General features: G+C 43.4%; 1 protein-coding gene and 1 long non-coding RNA gene across 2 annotated transcripts in view; both read left to right on the forward strand.

Moving 5' to 3' along the window:
* The window catches only part of GLUD1 (glutamate dehydrogenase 1), a 28,946-nt gene extending 24,800 nt beyond the window's left edge, over nucleotides 1-4,146 (forward strand). Inside the window, exons 11-13 of the mRNA XM_053949401.1 lie at nucleotides 25-116; nucleotides 2,016-2,078; nucleotides 2,785-4,146. Of these exons, the coding sequence (XP_053805376.1) occupies nucleotides 25-116; nucleotides 2,016-2,078; nucleotides 2,785-2,904 (275 nt within the window). The 3' untranslated portion in view covers nucleotides 2,905-4,146. The remainder of the gene's footprint in view (nucleotides 1-24; nucleotides 117-2,015; nucleotides 2,079-2,784) is intronic.
* Nucleotides 4,147-20,240: 16,094 nt separating this feature from the next.
* Nucleotides 20,241-24,645, forward strand: LOC128791600 (uncharacterized). The gene is made up of 2 exons (XR_008432085.1): nucleotides 20,241-20,723; nucleotides 23,537-24,645. It is a non-coding gene; the product is annotated as an uncharacterized LOC128791600 (long non-coding RNA).
* Nucleotides 24,646-26,749: the final 2,104 nt, after the last annotated feature.

Consider the following 26,749-nt stretch of genomic DNA (forward strand, 5'->3'; position numbering starts at 1 on the left):
TCTACTTTTTTTTTTTTTCCCTAGTGTCTGTCCAGGAAAGCTTGGAAAGAAAATTTGGGAAACATGGGGGAACTATTCCAGTTGTGCCTACAGCAGAATTTCAAGACAGGATATCGGTAAGTAGTTGCTGCTGGCTTTTTTACTGTTAGGGGAGGTGTACTCTGATATTATAACTGAAATTTAAATTTTACTGTTTTAACTATCATGGAGCACTTTCCCCCAAGCAAAGCATTAGTATATGATTAGCCTGATGGCCAAACAAAGTGAGCAAATGATCTGAAATGCTTCAGAATATTGGAAATAAGCTATTTTTGTTTTCTTTTACTTCAGTCCATGCAAAATACCTCCAATATAGTAAAAAAGCTACAGTTTTAATACAGATGCTTTTTGTATTTTGGAGCTCTTGTTGATATAGTTTGCCTGGTTTTCCAAAAAAACTTTGAACAAGATATCTCACTACAGACAGTTTGATGTTTCTGTAAATCCAGAATAAAAACTGAGTGAAAAAACTATAGCTTGTTCTTTAAGAGTGAATCAACAGGCAAAGAAATGTCAGGTAAAATTCATTGCTATCTATTGTGTAGCAATACATGGTGAGGAAATTTCCACATGAAGTGATGGGTTGTGAGCTCATCCGTTTGTATTTAAAAAGAAATTTTGGAGGTGATGACAAAATACAAGCCTAGAAATCCACAGGAATCAATAAGCAAATCCAGCATTAGAAATTGTTCTGAAGGGGTAAGATTAAACTAATGATGCCACTATATGAATTCAGAGTGTGCTGCCTTCTGAATACTGTGTGCAGGTTAGGTCTCTGCATCTTCAAACACAAGGATAGATAAAAGTACAGGAGCTTCTCTGGCATGGAACAGTGAACTAACCTAGGTCCTACTAGCCTGAACGAGGCCTGAGGTGGAGACAGTGATCTGTAGAATGAGAGACATGGAAAGAGGTGGGTAAGGACAGGTTGTTCACTGCAGGGAGTGGTGGAAGAGAGTGAGATGTGTTCCAACAAAACCAGCACAGTGAGATGTAGAATGAAGAATAAGGGGGTGGTTCCTAGCAGAGCAGACAGTTCAGGTGTGCAATACTCTGCCAAGGGATACATGGAAACCAAAAGCATTGGTTGGTTTGATCTTTAGTTCAGAAAGAGGTGGGACAAATGAGGAGGAGAAAAAAGTCCAGCAAGTTGGGAAAACATTAAACCATACTTCCTCAGGAAGAAATCAGGAGAAGTGCATATAAACTTGGACTACAGACAGATAGCAATAGACTTTAGCCTGATCCAGAATGGTGCATGTTATACATGTTAGGCTATATGAGTAGCCTGTGTGATGGGTTCTATGGCTTAAAGCATATGCTGGATCTCTTAAACACAAGCCATAGAAACTGGCCTACTACTTTCTGCTTCCAAGCCAAATTGGTATTTGAGGGAAAGCAAGTATTTTGTGGACCCAGATGTCAAATTATTAGTAAATTACAGCAATCAGGATGATGGAACATTAAACCTGTAATGAGTCATCCTGATTTTTCAACTGCTTATTGTTCTATATATTTAAATTTTAATGGGAATAAAGCTGTGGAATTGCTAAGGGCTAATGTAAAGTGGAGTATATTAATTTGGGATCTATGCCCTTCCTAAAACCTGTCTGTCTTCAAAACAATTACAATAGGTTGTTGACTCTTGGAAACTTTTTTGTTTAATATTTACTGTGTGGTCTGAAGGCTGAAAACAGTAATTACTACATCAATAGATAATGGTAGCATCATGCTCTAGAAGTTAGGCCCATAAAAGTCTTCAGTGCTTACAGCTGAGGTTTTAGAATTGAATTGACCACAGCTAGCACTTCACATAACACAGTAAAGGCTATTTAGATTCTTCACCCATCATTAGAAGAGAAGGAGTGAGCAAGCTTCAGTAATTAAGAGAATCCAACAGGTCATTGTCCCCAGCACACAATGAGGACCTTTTTGTGTCTTGGATTAAACCTTGATTTTATTCTCTGTTGTTGCAGGGTGCATCTGAGAAAGACATTGTGCATTCTGGGTTGGCTTACACGATGGAACGTTCTGCCCGGGTAAATATTGCATAATTCTAGATACTTACATGCAGGAAAACTCACATGACTTTGGGACAGTTTTTGAATAGGTTGTGCAGAATTCCTTTGCAATTAAAGGAGTAGATAAATAAAGGAGTAGATAAGTAGATATTTATCTACTAAATAGTAGATAAATTCCTTTGCAATTAAAGGAGTAGATAAATAAAGGAGTAGATAAATAAGGAGTGATTAATGAAAGTCACTTAGAGTATGAAGAGTTTCTGCTCTGTGCCATCATGGCCAACTTTAACTGGGTATAATAAACATTAGAGATTATTCTCATAGAAGCTGCAGTAAGTAGAAACTTTAGTTGTCCTCTTGTACCTGGCTAATCTGGGACAGGTACATAAGAGTGCTTTACTTCACCATTAGCAGTTTCAGATTAATTCCTTTATGCTGTATGTTTAATTAGTGGGACAAAGGCTACTTGAAACATCTCATCTCTCCCTATCAGTGTAAGACTTGAAAAGGGGTAATATAGTGACCTGGGAAAGATATCCTTCCCTTTCAGTTCTCAGTTGTAAAGGGAATCAAGAAATTTCAGAATTGATCCACAAAGAATCAGAGCTCTGATACCAATCTAGCAGCTCCTTACTTTTTACTCCTTACTTGGATCCTACAAGCAAAATTGTTGAGCTCCTATGGAGAAACCTGCAGGAACTACATGTAACCTTTTCTGTTTCAGCAAATCATGCGTACTGCCATGACATACAACCTGGGTCTGGACCTGAGAACAGCTGCCTATGTCAATGCAATTGAGAAAGTCTTCAAAGTGTACAATGAGGCTGGTTTGACCTTTACATAAACAGGCCACGACCGCTCCTTGTTGTATCCCACCCCCGCTGTTAATGTACCCTCTTCTTGAGAAAGCTTATCACAAGTTTACATGTAACCACAAAATTTTCTTTTCTTCTGACATTATAGTGGATTCTATTCTCAATTAGTTTCAGTTCCAAACTAGTCTTTTTTACAATAAAAAATCCATGGATTAGGAAATTGTATACAAGTATGTATCTGAAGATAACAGTTCATCTGCACTTGTGGGGGCCATTCTGGGTGTTTCACCTACAAAACAAAATGGTACATTTTATGTATGAAAGAGTGGTCTTGCCACCTGAGCCACTTCTCAGACTTCAGATCAGATACTGTACTATATGAGCACTTAGCTCATTATTACTTCATGCACTTTTGTTTAATGACATAATTTTGGCTTCAGCACTTTCAGTAAGGCCTTGTATGATCAATGCTGTGGCATTGTCAAAGGAAGAATGGGCCTCCAGCAGGGATTAACTTTGATAGGAGTCTAGTTTTTATTTGTGGTAAAGCTTCAGGCCTGATTCTCTTAAGGCAATATTTTTTCTTTAACTGTGCTACTGTTACAGGACTGCCTTTCCTCGCTTGTTCAAGCCAGTTTGACTATCATCATGACGTTTGTAGCGCTGACAGACTAATATTTTTATAGCTGAGACTATTGAGCAACTCTAGTTATGTTTTTAATCAAGTATCTACATAACTATTCTGACTATAGGTTGTTTCCTTTTTTTTTATGAAAGGGATATTCTGAATTTGGTAAGCAATCATACTTAGGTTTTTTGGAATTCTTTTTCAGTCTTTTCCTTTCAGAGGCTTTCTGGAAATTAGATACTGCCTCAGTGAACAACTAGAGTGAAACTGAACCCAGAAATCATTGGCCAAACCACAGAGGAGTTAGAATGCTGCTATAAACTTAATTCACTGTCTTAACACACACAGCCTTTTTTTTTTTCCTTGTCATCAGGAGGTCTTGAAAGTTTTGAACATAAAGTACAACAAAATGGACCTCAACAAAATATTGGATCAAGCACAGTTTTTGAAGTTTAAGGCTTTTGTCCCTTGGAGTCCCCTTGAAGTGCCAGATGTTATTTATGTAATGAATATGAATGTTTTTTTAAAAAAGACAATTAGTCCCTCCCAGAAACTCATGCTTTTTTCCTAACTACTTTGTAACTGCATGACATAACCTGGAGAGAGAGCAGTTATTAAAAAAAAGTTGACCTTTCCAAACCAACTATGCTGGTGTATTACTGTTTTCTATTTCATGGAATAGGTTTCTGTAGGTACAATCTGCATCTCTTCACAGCACACATATCAATTCATTACCTGACCACTACTACGATTCTGTCCCTGAATTATCTTAAGGGGCTCACTAGTACAGGTCTTTGTCTCTTGAACTTGCCTCTCAGTAAGATTTTGAAGATGCATATATTCAGTAAATAATTTCAGGTCTTTTTATCTTATCCTTTAAAATTTGTGTGAAAAACTATTTAGTAGTCAGCATGAAGCAATAAACCTGTGTGAGGCATTTAATTGGTGGTTTACTATGTCATATATGCTGCCATCTAGGGTTGTAGAAGTACTACAGATAAAATAAGTGCAGCATATATATATATATATATATATATATATACACTGATATTGTTTAAAAAAAAACATGAACCCTTAGAGCTTGAGAATTATTGTGATCAAGGTATGGATCTCTAAACACAAGATCTGTATCCTGGATCATATTCTTCAGTGCCATTTTTATATAAACCATTATAAAGTAAAACAAAATTATGATTTTCATAGTTCAGCTCTGACAAATCGTAACCAAAACTTGGAGGCTTAAAGCTCACAAATAAACAGTTGTATTACAAAAATTAGAAATAATCTTAAAAGTAGTGTTGCATTATCTGGCAGCAAATTCATTTAAAGCAAAATTCCTACTGTTTTTCTCCCTCCCCTGCTTAATTTCCTCTATAGCTAGTAAAGCAGCCCTAGTTTGGCTGGACAAACTTGAAAAATGGGACCCTTTCAGTGCTGGAGCATACAGAAAGCTGGCATAGATAGCTAACTGGGATATCTTCTACCTCCTACCAACTTGGATGGGAAAAAAATCAAAACCCTGCACCATGCCTGTATTCCCTGATACATTACCTGTATTCCCTAGTACTCTTCTTGTGTACACACACATTACCACTTCTTTTCCAGGGATATCTTGGGAAAAAAGCAGATCTAACACCTGGCATGATTTTACTAAACCCAGAGATGAGCCCTTAGGGTTCACTGGATCGCTACTCAGCAGCTTGATTGTAGTAGTTACTGGCCTCTTGTTAAACAAAGTGATGGAGACGGGAATCTAAGCATATTCAAGGGCGAGTGCTACAACAACTTCAGGTACTTTCAAATCCAAGAGTTGAGATTCTTGAGGATACAAATGCTTGGTGGCTGACTTGACAGCACATCAGCTGATTTGCCCTTTGTAGCTAAACACAAGAACCAAATCCTTATCAGTGATCCCAGACTTCTTGCGATAGCCTGCTCTGAAATAATCTCACACCAGTTCTGAGCATTGTTGGCCTCACTCCTAATGTTAACACAGTTAAGAAAAAAAAAAAAAAAAAAGTCGCATGTTCCTTATCACATTTTGTGCACGTACTTCTCAACACCCAGCAACAACAACAGACAGAAGAAAGTAGCAAAATTCTGTACAGTTTTTATGAGTTAATGTGATTTCAGAGGCTTGGGTACAAAGCAGCTCTAGCCTTTTCCCAGCCCAAAAAACAGTTGAAGAAAGCAATCACTCTCTGGGATGGATGTTATAAATACTGGGGTATTTTTACTAAAACCAACTGCAGTTAGGTGTTGGACCCTCCTTACATACAATGTGCACACACACACAAGTCTTATCTGCCAGATAATAACCTTATCACTGCTTGTATTCACTTATATGCCACTAGACATTTACTAAGAAACTTGCTGCACTGTTTGGGAGGGAGCCAGTCAGGACCTGAAGTTAGATCAGAACACAGATTTGCAACTGCTCTGGACCACACCTACTACATAGAGCAAAGCATATCCTTACTGGGTGTTTGTAAGCTCTCCTTCTGCACTTAATTCTGCTCAGGTACATAGTTTGTATTGAATAGCAGCTCAGCAAGTACTCTAAGGCTGCAAGTGAATCCCATAAGGATGACAACCACAGTGTTCAGGATCACTTGCCATCTGCAAACTACTAAATGCAAAATGTTTCCATTATACAGAAGAGCAAGCAGAACAATCATTTTTTTATCCCAGCAAAGAACTCAGTACTACACCTCTTTTTCATTGGTGTCAACTATCACCATCAGGAAGAACTTCAAAACAATGAAAATTCTTGCTGTGATTTCAAGATGCCGGGTAAGTAACCTCTAAATTATTCTAATCGAGAAGTCTGTAGTATCAGAGTCTAAGATCTCATTCTAAGTTCATGTGCACAACAGAGTATTCTTGGCTTTTGAGGTTTTTTTCTGATTGTTGATGTATTACTCAGAATTACCTGGTTCTGATTCTTTCAGCTGCTGTCCCTGTGTGGGTGTAACAGGAGCCCTGCAGACACGGTCAGTGCCTCCTCTGTGGCACAGCGTGGCTGCATTGCCCGCTGTGCCTGTGCTGTGCAGAGCTGCTGCAGTGGCCCCAGTGACCCAGCTCAGCACTTAAGCAGGTACTGCAGCCAAGTGCTCTGCTGGCAGCAGAGCAACCTCCTGCTGCAGGCATTGGCTCTGAGCACCACAGTGCTGCTGTACTGTGGTCACATACACCTCAAACATGCTTGAGCCTTCCTCAACACTGCAGCTAACTGTGATTTTTACCAATGAGATCGGAACAAACACAGTCAGAGAGGCACAGCAGTTCTTACCTTGTCTGGAGAGGGCTGTTGGGTGCTCAGCTTGTGAGACTTTGTAGCCACACACACAATCAGGACTTAATGACAAATGGGACACCAGCTCTCAAGTGCTTGACTTTACATGCTGCCCACTTTAAGCCTGCCCTTACCCCACAAAAAAAAACAAAAAAAAAAACCAACAAACCAAAAAACATCATTGCATTAGTAGCTTGGCACAGCTCTAGCTGCCTGCTCTGTGCAGTAATCCAGCCTTTCTAGACCAGTGATTGTAAATGTGTTTTTATACATGTAACCAAAGGAATACATGCAAGCCAGGCAGAGTCTAAGTATTGTCTTTATTTAAGAGTATATGTAGTAGAAACTTGTTTACAAAAATTTCAGTGGTGATACATTTTGATCTTTATTGTCCAAAGCTTTTGCCCCACGAAGTTGCTTGGTTTGCTACATTTTTTACAGCTTTTTCACCAGTTTCAGCAACTTTGTAGACTTCATCAAGTGCTTTTAAAAGAGAAAAAACAAAGGTAACTGTAGCATCATTGCAATAGCTACCCCTTTCCCACCAGGTGTGGGACAAGGAGCAAGGCAGGGTTGAGGACCCCATCTGGGTCGTGACATTTTGAAATAAACACAAACATTACCATACCTTTCTGACCAGCAGCCTTAGCCTGTTCTGCTGCTTGCTGCACAGTCTGGTTCACAGTGTCAACTGCAGTTAACAGAAAAAAATGTCAATTAAGCAGCCTTTACCCTTCCCCTAATTTCAACAGTCACATTTTCAAAGGTTTCTCTAAATGTTTCAGGGCTAGAAGATGAATAATTATTCCATAAGGATGGGCATCCTGATTTAGTGGTAGAGGTGCTATTAAGACTCTAGCTGCAGTTCCCCACACTATCCATGTATCTTGGTATAGATGAAGATTACAGATGTTAATGTGGGTGACCTAGACTGTCAAGAAACAAACCCTAGTAAAGAATTAGGTGCAATGAAATCTTACTTTTACTTAGTCTGGATCTGCTGAAAGCAGTTTGATTGGTAAAGATTCTTTTACCGACTGCATAAACTGGTGCTCACTTTCTGAACTGGCATGCTGTATGAGCAGTGCATCAAAAATTATTAATCTAAGACTTTCTCTTGTACCTAAAGAAAATGTATTCTGTAAGAGACTAGAGTATTTTTTAAGGCATGGAAAAGTTCAATTAAAAAGACATACTGAAAAATGAAGAGCAAGAGAAGGTATTGTCTTAAAGGCCTGCAGCCTAGAAAACAGTGGTAAATATTTGGATGATCAGCTTCCAAAAGCTGTGATCAGGGAAGTCTTGCTTACAAGGGTCAGAAGTCTGGGGCAAATGGCCTTGCATTGGACCTGTATTTATTTTATTACCCCTGGCTCCAATTACTACTTTTTAAAAAACATCATAGATGTCTTCTGCACAACAGCTACTGAGAGGGTGGCTGACTGAGCAAGACATTCTTCATGGAAGTAGAAGTAGGGAGAAATGCTGAGGTGAGGAAAGACATTTAAGGGGACTGGGAGTGTCTAAAACTTCAAAGGTCTCCAGGCTGGCACTGAATGTCTCTTCAACAGTGGTTTTATTAAGTGTCTTGTAAAACCAGTGACCTATTTCACCTGGAGCTTATAGGACATTTTCTACTGCTTAAAAGACATGCTAATTATCATTACATGCCATCTTTTGCTGCAGTTTCCTAATGTGAATGATGTTCACTGCTCATAAGGTGCAGCTAAGAAAAATGCTTCCCATAACACTCTTGGGTCACAGCCAAATTTGTAACTCCCTTCAGGACCCATGGAATAGGTGCTAACTTTAGATACTTGCAAAGCTCAGTTGTGCCACTCTGTACTTGGCAATGGCTCATGGGACTGCCTTTGGGGCACGTGCAGGCACAACAGAAGTAGTTCAGAAACAAGGTAATGAATAGTTGCAAAACTACCAGATAGACAGTCTTTTTTTACTTGAAATCTGGCATTAATCCCCCTTTATTTTCATTTAAATGGGGGTTCAGATGGTACCTCCAGAATCCTTCCAGTCAGTGCAGTACTAACAGTGGTGTGATGAGTTCAGCATCATGTGCTGTGTATTTACTGCCTGACATCAAGGTATGTGCAGATTGCACAGATGTGGCCAAAGTCAGGCCCAGTGCCTGGGACCCCCCTCTGTTGTTCCAGAATCCATCTCCAGCTGGAAGAGCCATGCAGCAGTGCAGGACTTGCTGGGAAGATATAGGCAGGGTTCAGGCAAAGGGCTTCAGACAGATGATATCCAAAGAGCTGGTTCAGCTTCAAGTGCTTAGGACAGAGGGGGAAGGACTGCAGCTACTATTTATAAACTTTGCTATTAGAGGAGTTTGTTGACTCCTAAATACTCAGTTCCATCCATCAGCTGATTGAGATTAGTACTCAGCTCCTCTGAAGATGACAAATGTCCCTTCTAAAACATCCATATTGTCTTGCAGCATAGGAAACAGTAGATGTTTCCCCCCATGTTAAAGAAGTTAGGAACATCAAAAAGCTGTCACAAAATATGCATTTCTAGGACAACTCTATGGCAAAATCAGAAAGAAATCTTCATTTGAAAAATTGATGGCTCCCTTCCAGTTGCCCACATCCTGGTGTTTTCCTTTTCTTTTTATTCTTCAGCATAAAAGTAGCTGAATTAAGAATAAATCCAAATTCTTTGGAAAAGAAGGTGGCTGTGGGATTATTCATCCATCATCTTCCTAGCAAAATGAACCAAGTCATGGTAAATATGTAGCAGGCTTCTCACTTGCTTCATTGGGCACATAGCCCACAAGTAATATTTCTACAGCATTTGAAGTCATAGCAAAATAACTGGTTTCAAGAGTTTACCTAAATGTCCTGTAAAGAAATATGAAACAGTTTCCAGTGCTCACATACTAAGCACAAACACTTCAGGAATCTCAGCAGTGCAGGTGTCCATGTTAAAGCTCCACTAACAATGGTTATTTAACTTCAGGGCCAGTTCAGCAAAACTCTCTGCAGGAGTGAACTTGGCTCATGCCCTGAGCCCCTGCAGTTGCACTTGTGCTCTTGGTGGGGTGTGTGACTGCGGTGCTGGAGCACTGACATCAGGGCACTTAACTGCACTTCTCTGGGCAGCACCAAGCAGATCAGAGCCCTCAGAGCTGGTACACTGCGCTGCTACAGAACTCATATTTGTCATGGCTGGTCATATTAGGAAGCAAAGCCCTAAATAAGCAGCCTTGCCTCCACTCCCAGCTTTCTGCTGTCCGGTCATCAATGCATCATCTAGGCACCCACACACTACGAGCCAGAATAGGAAAAGTTGTTGGAAACCCAGTAGTTAATATCAGACCTTCACTTACTATAGTGTTAGAGGGCTTGGAGATTACAGGATGTGCTGACCTCATCCTTGAGGGCAGCATCTATAGAGTTCATGCCCCAGGGGCAGATTTGCTCCCAGCAGCAGGGGCGGGAACAAAGCAAATACTTTAACACCCAAGGCACAAGAGCAGGGAAAGGAGTAATTTGTATTTACCTGCAACTTGTGCAGCACTTTCAGCTTGTTGCACAGCTTCTCCAGCGAGCTTCTTCCCAATCCCGAACATGGCTGTGCTCAGTCCTCTCTCCCCGGATGAGACGGGCGAGTGAATCCCTAAGTTCGGTTCTGTTACACTGTTTGGCAAAGTGCAGCTTTTTATAGACAAAGCAGGACTCCTCCCAGTAGTTAGAGGGCAAATGCAAACTGGAACCGGGAAAAGTCATGAGCCCTTGTTGGGTGATTAATATACCAGGCATAAAAGGGTGAAGAGACATTAATGTTTGTTATGATTTCCTCCCCGGAGAGAGGGCGTGGATTCATCGGCAGAAGTTTTCCATAGCCCAGGAATGAAAGCTTTGTTTTTCCATATCGGGGAGTTGGTAAACAGTGTGCATGCCACAGCTGTCCTGACCAAAGGCTCCGGTGCCGCAGGGGGATAATGCAGGCTGGCACAGCCCGTCGTGAACCAGGCAGAAAAACATTGCATTGCAAAACACTCCACTGAAGAATTGCTTAAATCAACTCTGTCATTTCAAAACCTTACATAGAAAAGTATCCAGTTTCAGATGATTGTTGCCCACATTCTTTTGATTCCCAGTGGGACTTAAAATTCATGGTTATAAAAAGAAATGGGAGGCACTAACCCTGCTTTCTATGAGCGTCTGATGAAATAGTTATTGTGTTAGAGAAGACTCATAATTTTGTGATGTGTCATAATTAATATTTTAACCTCTTATTTCCAAGGTCTGGCTCAGGAAAGTAGGTTTGTGTCCTTCCCTACTGTCCCCACAGCAAACACTTTGCAGGACCCAGCCCAGCCTCCAAAGTCTCAGACAGCAGCAGCAGCTGGTGGGGTTCAGGTGGGCTCACTCCAGCTGCCAAAAAGCTGAGCTGCCCAGCCTCATCCCCCCAAACGTAGCCAACGTGATGGGATGTGCAGGATGCAGACTGCTGAGCATGTGGCCCCCACAGAACCCTGGCTCCTCTCACAGGCCACCTTTATGTTGTCCAGCCACACAGGAGCTGACCTCACCCCACAACACTAAACTTACTTTTTTCTGGGATCACCAGCTTTCCAGCAGAACTACTGTTGTGCCTTTTCACACAGGACGGAGGGTTTCACTCTGCTGATCAAATAATTATTGCTGAAAACAGGGTGAAAATGCATAATCTACCTCAGAACAAGGGTTTATTTATCAAACTGTTTTGTATCCTACAGCTGCCATCACAGTAGGCTCTAGAAATAGGTCTCTTGATGCCAGGCATAGCACTTCATGAACAACAGTTCCTCTGCAATGCCCCTTTTCAGCATTACAGCAAAAGCTCTGTTTTCTTCCCACCACTACATTTTTTTTTTTTACACACCACAAAGTCCTACTTTATATCAATTAAATAGGATATAGAGTTGCTGAGGACAGAGGGGGTTCCCTTCCTCATTTTTTCTTCTGACAGCAGGGAAAGGATTATTCACCATATCTGAAAGCAAATTCTACCAGAATATGCTAAAAAAACCTACCACCCAGAAGGAAAGTAACAATATTGGTTTGAAACTGACATCAAGTCAACAGTTGTTGACAAAGTTCAAAACAGACCTTCAATGCAGGAAAAAAGAAAACAAACCCAGAAATATTTCAGATAACTCAGACCAGCATCTGACCAGTGAAAATTCTTTGCACAGCAGCCAAGCAGTGAAACGTACACATTGTTCCCTGTGACATCCTCAACTACCCACAGCCAGCCTTGTTCACAGGAAATTGCAATTTCCTAGTCCTGTTCTGCTGCTGCTCCAGTTACTGACAGCAGAGAGATTTGTGAAGACAGCAAGACTCAGAGTCAGCAACAGGTTTGTGTATTTGCCAAAGTGCTTTTACATTATCACCAGAAATACCTCTCCTCATCCTATCCTAATTCCAAAGTGAAGAGCGGTTCCCACTCTCACGCACTCCAGTACCACAAGTACAGCTTTTTTACCACAAGTACAGCTTTTTTACCACAAGTACAGCTTTTTTTTGAATGCCACATGGGCTGATAAGCAACTTCCATGAGCATGGACCGGTACAGCACACAGCACCAGTCTTGTCTAACACAACAGAAATAAAATTACAGAACCAACCCTTATCACATTACACTGACGCACTGCAGGTACGTACTGAATTGTAACATGGGAGAGAGCACATGCCAACACAACACGGCCTACACACAGGTAAAGGTGACGTTTGCCTCACAGAGTGAAAACACACAGCATTAAAATACACTCCACTTTTCAAATACAAAAAGGACCCGTTTTCTCTCACTTCATATAGACCAAAGCCATGAAAAACCAACGAGGAGGTGCAGTTCCCTGCAGGCACCAGGCCTTTGATCACGCATGCATTTAGACTGACGTTAGGTTGCACTCGGTGTCACGGTATCTGCCATCGCAGCAACACATCTCGGTAACTGCATTCCCAGACTCCACGGCTCCTGCCATGGAGCCCCTGCACCACAGCCGCTACTTCTGCTCTGCTGGGCCCCTCACCCTCCCCAGCACAGGGCCACGTCCCGAGGAGCTCGGCTCGTTCCTGCGCGGGGCTGCCGAGAGCCGGCCTGGCTCTGCCGGCCCGGCAGGGCTCGTCCTGTGGGCGGCCCGGCCCCGGCCCAGGCCGAGCCGGCGCCCAGGGCCGGCAATGCCGGGGCAGAGCCGAACGCGGGGATTGGAGCTGCCGAGGCATAAACACAAACACTGCCGGATCTCAGCGACCAGCCGGCACGGGCAGACACGTCGAGCAGATACAAAGCCCAGAACCTTCGGCACGGGCCCCTCATCCCCCAGGCTCAACCACAGCACCAACATTCACCTTCCTCCCAGCGCCCTGCCGCTTTGCACGCCTACTCGCCCACCATGTCTGCAGCCAGCAGTTCCCCCGGGAAGCCTCTCACAGCTCCTTTAAAGGCTCCCCAACCTACAGCCAGGCAGCCCCAGCCCAGGTGCAGCAGGTTTTGGATAAAGGCCCTTATTTGCCACACCTGGCGGGGTTTTGAGTGAAGGGTCCACCTGTGTGATTGGTGGGAAATAAACTTCAGATGTGAAAGGAACATGAAGTCAATTTGTCCTACGGGCAGGAAACCCCAGTGCTGCCATGGCCCCTGGGGGCAGACACTGCTGACAGCCCCAGAAGGGAGCTGGACAACATTGTTCATGACCACAGACTCCAAGGAGTGGCTGGGATATCCTTTCCAGCATTGCTAATCCAGCAATCATGGTTACCTGGGAGGTGGGGCCAAGAATAAACCAACAGTTTATTCATCTCCAGGTTTCTTGATCTTACTTTGCCACATGACAGGAAACTACAGCTGCAAAGACAGGTTTCAGAGAGCTTGGATTCTTGATAACCTTTAGACCATTAATTACAGTATTCACCCAAGAGAAGGATAAAAATCTGGTAAAATCAGTGCCCCGCCATGCCCCTGGCCTGTTGAGCTGTGAAGAGGAGATAAGGAGGGCTGTTTGCCCCTCAGCCACCCTGGGAAGGTCTCTGGGGCATTGGAGTGGCACATGGAGCAGAGGTGCTCAGGCTGGGCAGCCCAGCCAGGTTGAAACATGAATCCTCTGTGCTCAGCATTTCACAGCTCAGGCAGCTGCAGGCACACCCACCACCAAATATAAGGAAGTTTGAGAACTCTGGTGTTAGATAACTTCACATGTCCAGGGCTGATGGCACAAGAGCTGCTAGGAGCTCTAGGGATGTCTGCTTTACTTTTACAGAACATCTGGAGGCTTCAGTTGGGATAGGAGGATGCAGTCCTGAGCTGGGTCATGGGTCCCTGTGTGATGTGAGAGAGAGCCCCAAATACTTCCAGACCAAAGAGCACTGTGACTAAGGCAGGGACTTTACTTGTGGAGCAAAGTGCTTAAGTTTAGACCTGGAAACACTTGCCAGCAAGTGACTCAGACTCACGGGTGCCCATGGCACAGTCTGCATCTCAGGACAAAGAGATGTGAAATGCTCTGAGATCAGGCTCCTGAAGCAACAAGGGCATCCCTGCACTGGGGAGCAGGAGTCAGGAACTGCCTCTGGGTGCTCCCTGGCTGGATGCATAAAGTGATTTCTCCTCTCTTAACTCAGTGGGTGACCTTCCATAGTCCCTCCAGCCAGGCTATGCAGTCCCTACCCTGCCAGCACTGCTGCCAACACTGGGCCAGTGCAGTGGGAACTGTGTAGTTACTGAAGACAACTGGAATAAAGGGATATAAAACTGCACACCAGGAGTCAGGGCTGCATTCCTCATGAACAAAGCAGGAGGAGCAGTGTCTTGCAGGGGGATAACAGGTTTTACTGGTAAAAATACCTAAAAGTGTACAATTTTTTTGGTAATGTTTAAGTGATTTGCAGGCAGAAAAAAAAAGGTGTGATGGAGAGTGGTGTATGGGTCACATTGGTGTCTGAAATGCTGAGCCTCAAGAGCTCAGTCTCCAAAGATTTCACCATCAGGAAGGTAACTGTGAAAAGTACTAAATAATAAAGTACTGTTGGGGGTTGCCCAGTAACTGAGAGTGCAATAGTCTAATGCTTTTTCTGTGAGCTTGTACTTGGGTAAATATTTAGGCTTTTTAAAGCTTTAAATGACAGGAGCCATTGCATAGGGCATTGCACTGTGCAAAGCCCTGGACTATGTTTACTCACAGATGGTCTATTACTTATAAGGTCCTGTAAAGGCTTTTCTGTTCATGCAGACCTTGTGCAGATTGCAGACAAGGGTGGTCTTTGGGTCCAGTGATGAACCAGTCTCTCCTTGGACCAAATTCACAAAGATTGGCTTCCAAATCTGGAACAACCACAGCTCTTGGTCAAGGGGCGCAAGACTCTGATACCTCAAACAGGCCAGGACTGCCCTATTTCATTGCAGCCAAATCGTTTTGGCCATGCTTTGTTTTTTCTTTTGTAAGACACAAATTATATTCTTACTGAAACAGGCTGGTAAGGCTTCAAAGCAAGAGAGGGAAAGAAAAAAGAAAAAAAAAAGAAAAAAGAAAGGAAATATTGCCTAGCAATGAGAAACAGCCTGAGGCTGAGTTAAGAGCACTTACTGTGAGTGAGTGGGTATTAGTGCCTTCTGTTGACAGAGGCAGCACTAAGAGGGCATCATGTCTGGCTGCACAGCCTCTGATTGCCCAGCAAGCAGCAATCTCAAATAAATATTTCCATCTCCTAGGCGAGAAGATTGACCCCTTGCCTGTGTGGCAATGGCTCCATCCCTGCACAGGCCATGGCTGGCTGGGACTGCCTCGGAGCACCCACACAGCCTGCACACAGCCTGCACACAGCCTACACACAACCTGCACAAAACCTGCACACAGCCTACACACAGCCTGCACACAGCCTGCACACAGCCTGCACACAGCCTACAAACAGCCTGCACAAAACCTGCACACAGCCTGCACACAGCCTGCACACAGCCTACACACAATCTGCACACAGCCTGCACACAGCCTGCACACAGCCTACACACAACCTGCACAAAACCTGCACACAGCCTACACACAGCCTGCACACAGCCTGCACACAGCCTGCACAAAACCTGCACACAGCCTACACACAGCCTGCACACAGCCTACACACAACCTGCACAAAACCTGCACACAGCCTACACACAGCCTGCACACAGCCTACACACAGCCTACACACAGCCTGCACACAGCCTGCACACAGCCTGCACACAACCTGCACACAGCCTACACACAGCCTGCACAAAACCTGCACACAGCCTGCACACAGCCTGCACACAGCCTACACACAGCCTGCACACAGCCTGCACACAGCCTGCACAAAACCTGCACACAGCCTGCACACAGCCTGCACACAGCCTGCACACAGCCTGCACAAAACCTGCACACAGCCTGCACACAGCCTACACACAGCCTACACACAACCTGCACACAGCCTGCACACAGCCTGCACACAACCTGCACACAGCCTGCACACAGCCTGCACAAAACCTGCACAAAACCTGCACACAGCCTGCACAAAACCTGCACAAAACCTGCACACAGCCTGCACACAGCCTGCACAAAACCTGCACACAGCCTGCACACAGCCTGCACAAAACCTGCACACAGCCTGCACACAGCCTGCACACAGCCTGCACAAAACCTGCACACAGCCTACACACAGCCTGCACACAGCCTGCACACAGCCTGCACACAGCCTGCACACAAACCACAGCTCAGGCTTGGCTGGAGCAAGAGCAGAGCACCCTCAGGGATCTCTCACACCTCAGTGCTGTCACTCAGCTTCAAAAGCAGTGTCCCAGGTGAGCACTGGGGTAATGACTGGGGTTTGTCCCCAGGACACTTAACAGGAGATGTGTTGTGGATGATGGAAACAAGATATTTACTTAGATGGGCACCAGATGTGTAGGAGAGTGGAGAAGGGGGTGGACACCACGATTCCGTTCACTCCCAGACACCACAGGGCTCCTCTGCAGTGCAGGGCTGTTGGTTTCCATCCATCTGCCAAACTGCAGAAGGGTTCAGTACTCCCCTCCCTTACAGTGACCTCACAGGGCTCTGAATCAGAGGGCAAAAGAGATTAGCAAGACACTGTGCAATCCTTCACTGAAAACCCAAAATAATGAGATTAAATAACAAGATGATCTGAGTAGGGGAAATCTTACAGTACCTTTATTTATCTTAATCTAAAAGTGCAGGGGATGGGAACAAACAAACAACTGACAAGAAATATAACCCCAGCTAAATTTTTGATTATTGGATGAAGACTCAGTTTCATCACATGACTGTTCTGGTGTCCTAATTATGAAGAGTTTCACTGGCTTTGTAAATACACTCAGCAAATGTGGCAATAATCACTGAGCTGTTGTAAGAGCAGGGCAACAGCATTGCTGAAACCTTTTCAGCCGTGTTGACAATTGTGAGCAGACATGCTAAATGATGTATGTTTTCTATGTAAAGGATGGAGGAGGACCTTCTGCCTTAAAAATTTGTATTTGAAGAGAACAAAATTATCCAGATATCAAAAAGCTTTCATTTTTCTACACAAAGAAGTAGGTAATAGCAGACCAAAGAGAGATTTTTACAAGCAGTACTGTTGACTTGAATTAGCATCATTTTTTAAATCCACATTTTTTCCCAAAGCCAGACATTGCTTCTGCAGCCTGTCCGGCCACTTTTTCTACTCCATCTTGTGCTGTCTTGGAAGCCTTGTCAAAAGCTGCAAGAGAGGGAAAAAGAGAAGCAGAAAGTTGGAAAAATACAACATGGTTTAACACTTATGATAGAAGAGAGGTGTGAAAATGATTAGACTACAAAAAAGGAGTGATATATCTCCAAAAAAGATCCCGGACATTTTGCTGCCTCCTCATCTAACACCAACAGGTGCCCAAGCCTGCCCTTCTTGTCACATCCATGGAGCTGTGAAAGGTGTCAGCTCTAAGGGGATACTGCCAGTGCATTTTGGCTTTTATGAAACATTTTAGACCCCAAAATTGCTAATATTATATTAGCAATTACTCAGAATCTTATTAAACAATTTTACAAAATCAGCCTAGTTTTTAGTTTAACTTGTTCCCAATGCCCAGCTGCAGGATGCCAACACTTGCTTGACAACATCTTTTCACCTGCAGGATCAGTAACGTTTGACCCCAGCTGCCGCCCCACCAGGTGCTGGGATCCAGTGTTAGAGCTGGACCTGGACAGACCCCTGCCCTGAGGGCTGGGGTGGGGGGAGCAAGATGTAACATAGAGTTACTTAATCCTCTAGAAAGAAGAGCTGTCCCCACAAGTTTTCTAAAGAGGAAGCCAATGTCTGAATGCTGTGCATAAGACTTGGTGGCTGGGGAGTGTCAGCTACAGTCTGCCAGCACGCGTGGAGCTACTAAGCAACAGATCCTGAAATCCTTTTGTGAGATTTATACAAGTTGTTATAAAATTGTTAAAGTTGTTGTAAAATGTTAAAGGTTATACAAAGTGGTCACTGAAACCAAGGACTTTCAGCCTGAGAACACCTGTGGGACAGAGGAGAATGAGCACGGGCCGCTTCTGGCTTGTGTTGAGCTGCTCCATCTTGCTTTGAACGTCATTGCTCCTACCTTTCTGGCTTGCATCTGTAATCTGGTTGACTGCATCCTGAGTGGCCTGTCCCAATGTGTTTGCTGTAATTAAGGGAAAACAAAATCAAAACCCTTTCCAGCTCTTCGTGTTTCCGGTACATCAGTCAGCTTTCTGCACGCCTGCAGCAGGCTGTGCCCCTGGCAAGTGCCTGGGCTGGTACAGAGCAGGCTGAGGCTGTGCCCTTCACAGGGCACCCTGGGCACTGTGTGCTGCCACAGCAGCTTGCTCCGAGATTAGCACTCACCTGGCACCTTCGGTCAGCTGAGCAAATCAATGGCAGATAAGCAGGAGATAAGAAAAGATTAGCAGTGAGTTGGAATGATGACATTTAGCTGCAAGCTGCTTATTTAACACTACACTTGCTTTTATTGATTTTTCTACCTTATTATGCTTGGGGTAGTTTGGCCATCTAATGTGCATTTTCCTTATGGGCCGTTTGGGAGTAAGGCCTGTTCTAAAACAGAAGCAAGTGCATTAAACAGAGCTGGACAGGAGACAAGAGATTTTTACAAACAAGATATGAGTAGAAGAAGAGGAGCAGAAACTAGAAACATAACAGATCAACTCTAGAATATGAAACATTAAAAAAGTGAGATGCCTTGCAATTGTAAGATAGCTGATAGTTTATGAAACAGTAAAGTGCCCCCTCAGTGGCAGGAATATATTCAGGATGCAGCAATATATTTTGTTTTCCAGAAAGGGGTTCTGTAGTGTTTATGGGGCTACTACACATTTGTCCCCAGATTTATGGAAACTCTCTGTAACTTCAATATAATCAATGATGCTACTCCTGTATTTCAGCTATACAAGGAAGTGTTTGCAGGACCAGAATCCAGAACCATATCTAATCAAATTATACACTACCAGGAAAGAGCAGCAGGCACATGCGGTAGGGAATATACTATAAAAAGCTACTATAAGCTGTACACATTTTGCAATTTTTCATTTGAAGGAAAAGCTTTTATGCTTTGCATTGAAAAGTTGGTTTCCAGTGCCCAGTGCTAATGACAACAGCGCTTGGCCTTATACAGGGCTTTTTAAACCCTGCAGTCTGGTGATCAGTGCTGAAGAACACAACAGAAACATGTCCTATACATTACAAACTATCCATTGCAATCAATGTAGTTACATTACCAGAAGACACTGACAGGCCAAATGGCAAATGTTAATCAAAGCTTAATTCCAACATAATAAAAGGAGAGCTGATTAAAAACCACCACAGAGCATGAAAAAAGACCACCCTGAGCAATGCAAATGCTAAATATAAGAAGGTAGTTATCACCAAAAAAAGGCTTCACTGCTCTAAAAATATTAAGTTTAACATTTTGGAGAGTGATAAGAGTCGGACAATGCCCAGGAGCCACAGAGGGAGAAGTGGGTGAGTGGGTTGAGGCAGCTTTGAGAGCTATGGCTAGCCTGTGGCCTTCTCCAGGTGATGGCCAAAACTTGCAAAGTGAGGAAAAAAAAGGAAGCTGTGTCCTGCTAGCACTGATGCAGCTATGGGTTGTGGTATTTAGCAGCTAAGCCCCCCTCCAAATATACAACAATATTTAATCCTTCTTACCAGCATCTTTTGCTGCACCTTCAGCTTGTTCCTTCAGTCCCTGGAAGCTTTTACCCGACATTGTGGCTTCTGACCTGTTAAAGTCCTCTCCTTTGATAAAATTGAGCACCTGATGATGTATAGCACACTATGTGATAGTGTCCTGACTTGTTCTGGTTTTATACATTTGCCAGGAGACCTGCTGATTCTTTTGGGGGTGACTGGTACAATGGGTGGAGTTCAAATCTGAAGAATGAGAGCTGAAAATAGAGAAAAGCTGTTTATTTACCCTCCCTGATGAGAGGGTGTGCCCAGATTGAGATTTTTGCTCCATTGCACTGTCTTTGTTTGTTAATTTGTGCCGTTTGTTTTTTTATTATCAAAACTGCAAAAAAAACCTGTTCCACCACCACAGGCAGAGGAAAGCCACTGAACTGAGCTTTACAGAGTGCTGGAAAACTACTGAGGTGCAGTGTGTGAGCATGGCCACCTTTCATTCCCACCAGGCTGACCTCCTTCCTTCAGTCCCTGAGCAGACCCTTATGAGAACAGAAACCAGCCCAAACTTGTTTCTGTTCTTACAAGTTTTAATCACAATCCTCTTTTATTGTCAGGTGGAATAATGTTAGATGGTGAGAGCTGTGATTTACGTGTATTTTTATACGAAACTGCTAATCTGGTCATCTTTCCAGTTGCCTGCTCAAGGTGGATTGCAAATCCCATCATCACAGAAGACCTTGCCTGGGTAAGGTAGGTAACCAGTGCCAGCACTAGCAGCTCTCAGGGGAAGAGAAAGAAAAAGAAAGAAGCCAAATTAGCAAACCCACATTTTCCTACTGTGGCTTTGTGGTAAGATTCTTTTAGTTCAGAAATTATGTTTAAACTCACTTCCTTTCCTAGCATTACCACATTAATAAAAGTTTCTGGCTTTAACCTCTGGCATTTCCCAGGTTTCCACTAGCCTTTGGAGTTTATATTTCCTGCCATCAATCCCCAGTACAAAGGTACTTTGTACAAGTAAACTATTGGCAGAGTCAGGAGCCAAATGGCTCTCCGGTTTTGTGGGGTTTGGGTTCCTCATTGCCATTTTCCGGGGTACAAAGTGTCTTTGTTTGGATGGCCACACTCATACCCATATTTTTCTTCCTCAGTAAAGATTTGTGTTGGTAAACAGGCACAGATGCCACAGATGAACTAGGGTGGGCACTGACAGTTCTCATAAGTTTAGGACTTCATTAGTACCCAAGTGAGGAAGAGTCACAGAAAACAAGGTTCCAAGTATTCCTCTGCGGCTCCTATTCTGCCTGTCATTTCAGAGAGCTCTTGTCAACTTTTGCACCACTCCTTTGTTATTTCAAACAGCAATCCCCTTTCCCCTTCAATGGGTCAATGAGACTTTTAATTATATATTCACAGCAGGTCTCTTTTTCAATTCCTTGCTGATTTCTTTCCTGGAATGATCTTCTTACTTGAATTTGCAAAAACTCAGATAAAAAGACACACAGTATTGTGGGGCTCTGGCATTTTTTGGAATCAAATCACTAAGAGAGACCTACTTACATTTCTTGCCCAAACCTGAGAACACAGCCACAGCAAAGCCACACCAAAGATGTGGATTTCAGCTGTGCTCAGCCCATTAGTCAGGTAGATTAACTTTTTTTGTGGAGTGTTAGTGAAAGGAAGGAAGAAGCTTGCTGGAATGCACCAGGCAGCTTGTCACAGCTCAAGAGAAGATGTGCCCAGGCTTCAGCAGCAAATACCTTCCAGATGCCCTCCCAGCTTGTTTCCACTGCTGGGTTTTCAGTGCAAGGGCCCTGCAGGTGCTGGCTGGGATAGTTTGCCTGAAAGGGACACCAGGAATTTAGGAAAACATTTAAAACTGAAGCATGCTTATATCGAACATTAAATATGCACCACATTAGAGCAATATTTTATAGACTCCTAATCAGTTCAGGTAAATATTGCTCTCTAATTCTGTTCTAATACCTACCTAGATTTCCCCAGCTCCAACTATTATTCTTCCAAGTAGAAATCTCTGTTCAGCATTTTGGACTCAATATGGTTGTCTGATCTGTGCCACTGCTTGCTTTACCTCCTGCTCAAAGCACTAGGTAGCATGAATTCCTGAGTAAAACCCACATTGCTGACAGCATGGCAGCATGACTCCTTATCTAATGTAATCTTATCTTTAGCATTAATATAATTATCCTGGTTCCAAACTGAAAAAAAAAGAAAAGTGAGTAAATTACTCTTGCCAAAATTGGCATGGCATGATCATTATAATTGAGCCCAGAGCAGAGGAACATAGTATTCATTCCATATGATGGTACCAAAAACCTGTGCATCAGGTGGCTGACTGAAAATTAATGGAACATATTGCATAATATTTATTCACTCAGTGTGTTAACATTACATTTAAAAGACAATAGTAAGCCTTTTGAACTGATGTTAGATATTAATTAGAGTGCTTAAAAATGAGGATTTGAAAGGGTAGAAAGTTAGTTTGGACTTTTGCTGCATTCAGCTCTCAGTATGTACTGAGACTGAAGGTAGAAGTCCTGGTTAATGCCAGCTGGGGCAGATACCACAGTTGGACAGAGCCACATGCCAAGGGGGCCCTGGAATTTCAGGCTATTCCAAAAGTTACTCCACCTGGTAATGCCAGGGTGCATCACTGACACTGGCCAGGACCAGAAGTCCAAAAGAGTCAGCACCCCCAGCAGCACTGTCTGCTCACCTCTGACACATAACATGTCTGACTCCCTTCTCTGTGTCTGAGTCCTCGGGCTTTTTCTCCACATTCTGCACCTTCACAGTCTGTTGCCTGTGATGAGCAGTTATTTGTGTTTGGGGAAAAGAAACCCAAAACTGATTATTTAAATGCGAGGAGTGCTTCACAACTCATGGCCCTGGAAATAGTTGGCAACGACAAATACACAGCCCAAACAGCTGTGAGTTAAATCTAAAGCACCACAGGGAAATTAGAAATTGCTCTGGTTTCCTTTCCTTTCACACATCTTCTGTGGCAGCTTGGAGCACCCTCTCATATATCAGTGACATGAACCCTTCTGCTCTATTACGTGATGAAGGTCAGAAGTAATTAATCAGAGCTACATCTTATGTTTTACACATGAAAATGGGCAAGTGAGGTTAATTAAAAAGTATTGAAATTTATTTGGGTTTTCTTAAATTTTAATTCTACCAGGGTTGGGATTTATAGATAGGTGTGGTGTCCATTAGCAAGGCAAATGCAATGATGTGTTAGGGCTAAAAAGTTCTACACAGATCACTCCAGAAGTTTACAAAGTGTGCAGTGTTCAACATTCATGGCTGCTAAAGAAGACTGATATTAGTGTGGAAGGGATGTGACAATTATGCCATGAAACAGAACTGTTTTAAAAAATGCAATGGTTTGCTCATAGATAATTATTGTAAGCCATATGTTAGTAATTTAGGAGATCAAACTAAAGTTGTTCTAATTAAGCTATATTAGCTGTTCAGGTCAAATACTGATACACAGTTCTGGGAGAAAAGCAGGTTTAACTGATTCTTCCTTTACACAGGTGGTAACATCCTCCAGGAATTATCAGTCAGCTCTGCTTCAAAGCATGAGATCAACATAAGACCAGTGCAAATGGAGTTCTTTACCTTCTACTTCCAATCTTGAGGTAACATCCAGGTGAAGTGTCATGTTTCCACTGTCATCTGGAGCACCTGAAACCATCCTTAAATATGCGGACTGCTGTGGAGTCTCACAATATCCTGCAGATTCAGGACTGGAAAAGACAACAAAAAAATTGTCTGGTCTTTAACTTAGAAAGGCTAGGAAGATGAGAAAGGCTTGACTCCCACCTTAAAATCTGGCATGGGACTGGGGAAATAAATAACTGGTCCTATCCCAGGAGTGACTGGCTGGGAAAGCTGAGGATGTGAGCTGGGATGTAAAGTCTACAGGAGAGCTGTGTACATTTCCTAGGCACACTGAGAGGAAGGAGTGCTATGGCTCTGCCCTTCTGGCACACAGTTGTGTTGCCCACCCTAGTTGGGCTTAGTGGGAGGGGAAGGGTGGAGAAGCAGATCTGCCTTGCATGCTGGGATCTACACAAAAAAGCAGTGCCAAAACTTGACAGAGAAAGTCTGTGCTGCTTCAAACTCATGTGGGCAGGAGTTTGTCTGATATTCAGAAAGTGCAATTTTAAGTTGAGCTTTCTCTGCTATGCTATTAACAGTATGGAGTATCTGCTTGTGATTTGGTATGGTTTTGACGCATTTATGAAACGGTTAAACCTAATTTCAGTGTGTCAAAGAGGTGAGAATGTGATTTGATAGAGAACAGTATTAGTAAAACAGTCCTTCAGTTTTTAATTGGGTACTCTGTGAATTCAGTTTTAGGACATGCATTATGCAGACACAAAAATAGGACTTTCAAATGAAGTGGGATTTTAAGTGTATTATTACCTGATTTGCATTTAAATTAGTGGAATGCTGTTTGGGATATTCTGTAGAGAGCCACTGCTTCCTCTCCTTCATCCCAGACAAACATCTTTGAAAAACCAGGCCCTGCATGCACTTCAGTCCTTGGCTAGGACACAACTGTGGGGAGATCGCAAAGGCTGTGAGCTCTATCAGAACAAATCACTCAATAAAGCTTAACTGCAGTTTTACATGGAAAGGAAGTTTTGCTGTTACCTGGGGAAAAAAATGGTTTTCAGCACTTTGTTGTTCACTTGTATGGCAAGGTTGATGCAACACTTGGCAGCAGCTGTTCCTGGCTCGTTGGATCCCCTCAGTGGTCAGAGTTCAAGTGCCCAGAGTCCTCACTGGGGACAGACGGTGGCCACACTCTACCTGGCACTGGCTGCTGTCTCATCATAGTGGGATAAAGTTAACAGCTTGTGTGACAGTGGTATCACATGTACAAAGTCCACTTCAATAATTCACAGGGTGAGATGAGTAAAAGACATTCTTGATTGCCCAGACCATGACCTGTCAGCAAAAAAAATGATTTTGCTAGTGTTTGCTTCCTTCAGCACTTACCTAGGGCAGGGGGTCCCAGTACTTCCATAGTGAAAGTACCTTCTCCTGTGGGATGTTTCTGACACATCTCCTCCATCATTCCACTTTTCAGTTCCCTTCCATCACCTCTCATTACACTTGTCTGAATACTCATTGAAAGCATAGACTTCCTTTCAACAAACTAAACAGACGTACAACAAAGTTTAGTTGAATAATTAATAAACAATATTTTGTCTCTTTAATCAAAGACCCTTCTACTTCAAAAGAAACAAGAAACCTTTCTTACCTCTGACAAATGTGGCTCAGACCTCTGGCTTCTGCTCCCCACAGCTGGGTGACAGCCAGTCTGAAGAAGGGACAGGGAGGAAACAGAGGCTCACTGAGCCATTGCATGGGCACAGCACTGCCCTGTTCCCACTCACAGACACAGGGTACTCATGTGGGAGGAAACTGCATGTCCTGGTGTCTGCTCTCCAAGACTTGGGACTGCCTGTGCAAGATACATAAACACTCTGTGGGCTCTGATTGCCATGGGTCTAGACCAGACCTTTGCAGGGACTGCTCCTGCCTGGGCCCTGAGCAGTGCTCTCCCACATGAAAGGCAGGCAAGTGCAGAGGCAGATCTGTAGGAAACATTCGGACACTTTTGGTGCCCAAATGTTGGGCAGTAGTCAAGCAGTGTTTTCAGTCTCACAATTCCAGATACAGGTGTGTAAATACTGGTAAAAGACTTTCCCTCCCACAGGGAAGGAAACACAGAGAGCTGCATGCTGCCCTCCCAAGCAGCCACATAGCTCAGTGTGGCAGAGATGTGGCACGGCATTCTTAGCTCAGTAATTACCATTCTCTCCTGGTTTAAGCCCTTGGAACCAGGGGCAAAGCCTGCTTGAGAGATGGGCATTTGGGAAGCAGCTTACTGCTCCTTTGAGTTACAGCCTGCTCCTGCCTCCCATGCATACCCTACATATTGAAGGCATTCACCTCCTATTTTTTTTGCAAAACACTTTTTTGAAAAACACTTTTGTTTGTATCCCCATAAAGCAAAGATTTTGAGCAAAAGGTTTTTCTGTTCCTCTCTAGTGAGCACCAAGAATAGACTCCAGTCTCCTGCTGCTGGGCATGAGTATCTCTTTATGTCCTCTTACCTTGGCCTCAATTTTAGTTACTCTGTTTAATTGGCAGATACTTGCAGGACATCAGAAAAGAGTATGCACATAGCAGATACATCTTCCTTTGAGGGTCCTTGTTACCTGTGCTAGAGCTCTTTTGTTCCCTTTCTGTGTTGAGATCAAAGACCCACTGGGATGGAAATCCTGTGGTGTCTGCAAGGCAATGCTTTACACATACTGTTATGCCTGAGAGGGGCTGCCAGCACACTTGCTAGATGCTTCCATGCCACAGCAAGTCTCTTCTGTAATACCTTCCATAGTCATCATCATTTAGCAGCTTAATGAAGATTATTGGTCTGGTTTTGAAGCAGTTTAAATCTCAACAGTTTACACTGGCTTCTCCTGGATTCGTGGGTGCTCTTCCTGCAGGTAAATAAAAGAACCCATTTTTAATCCATACCTACTGATGTGCTTTAAACTTAGCCCATTATTTACAGCAATCTTTTCCTGCTCTCTACCCTGGTGAACGTGGAGGATCTCTGCTGCCCTCACTCAGCAGCTGATCTGCAGCCTGAGCGAGTGCTGTAACCGATACCAGCTCCGTGTTCGTGATGCACCAGGAGATTCTCCTTTGGCACCTGCCCTCACACT

Source organism: Vidua chalybeata, chromosome 8 (assembly GCF_026979565.1).
Source record: "Vidua chalybeata isolate OUT-0048 chromosome 8, bVidCha1 merged haplotype, whole genome shotgun sequence".
NCBI lineage: Eukaryota > Metazoa > Chordata > Aves > Passeriformes > Viduidae > Vidua > Vidua chalybeata.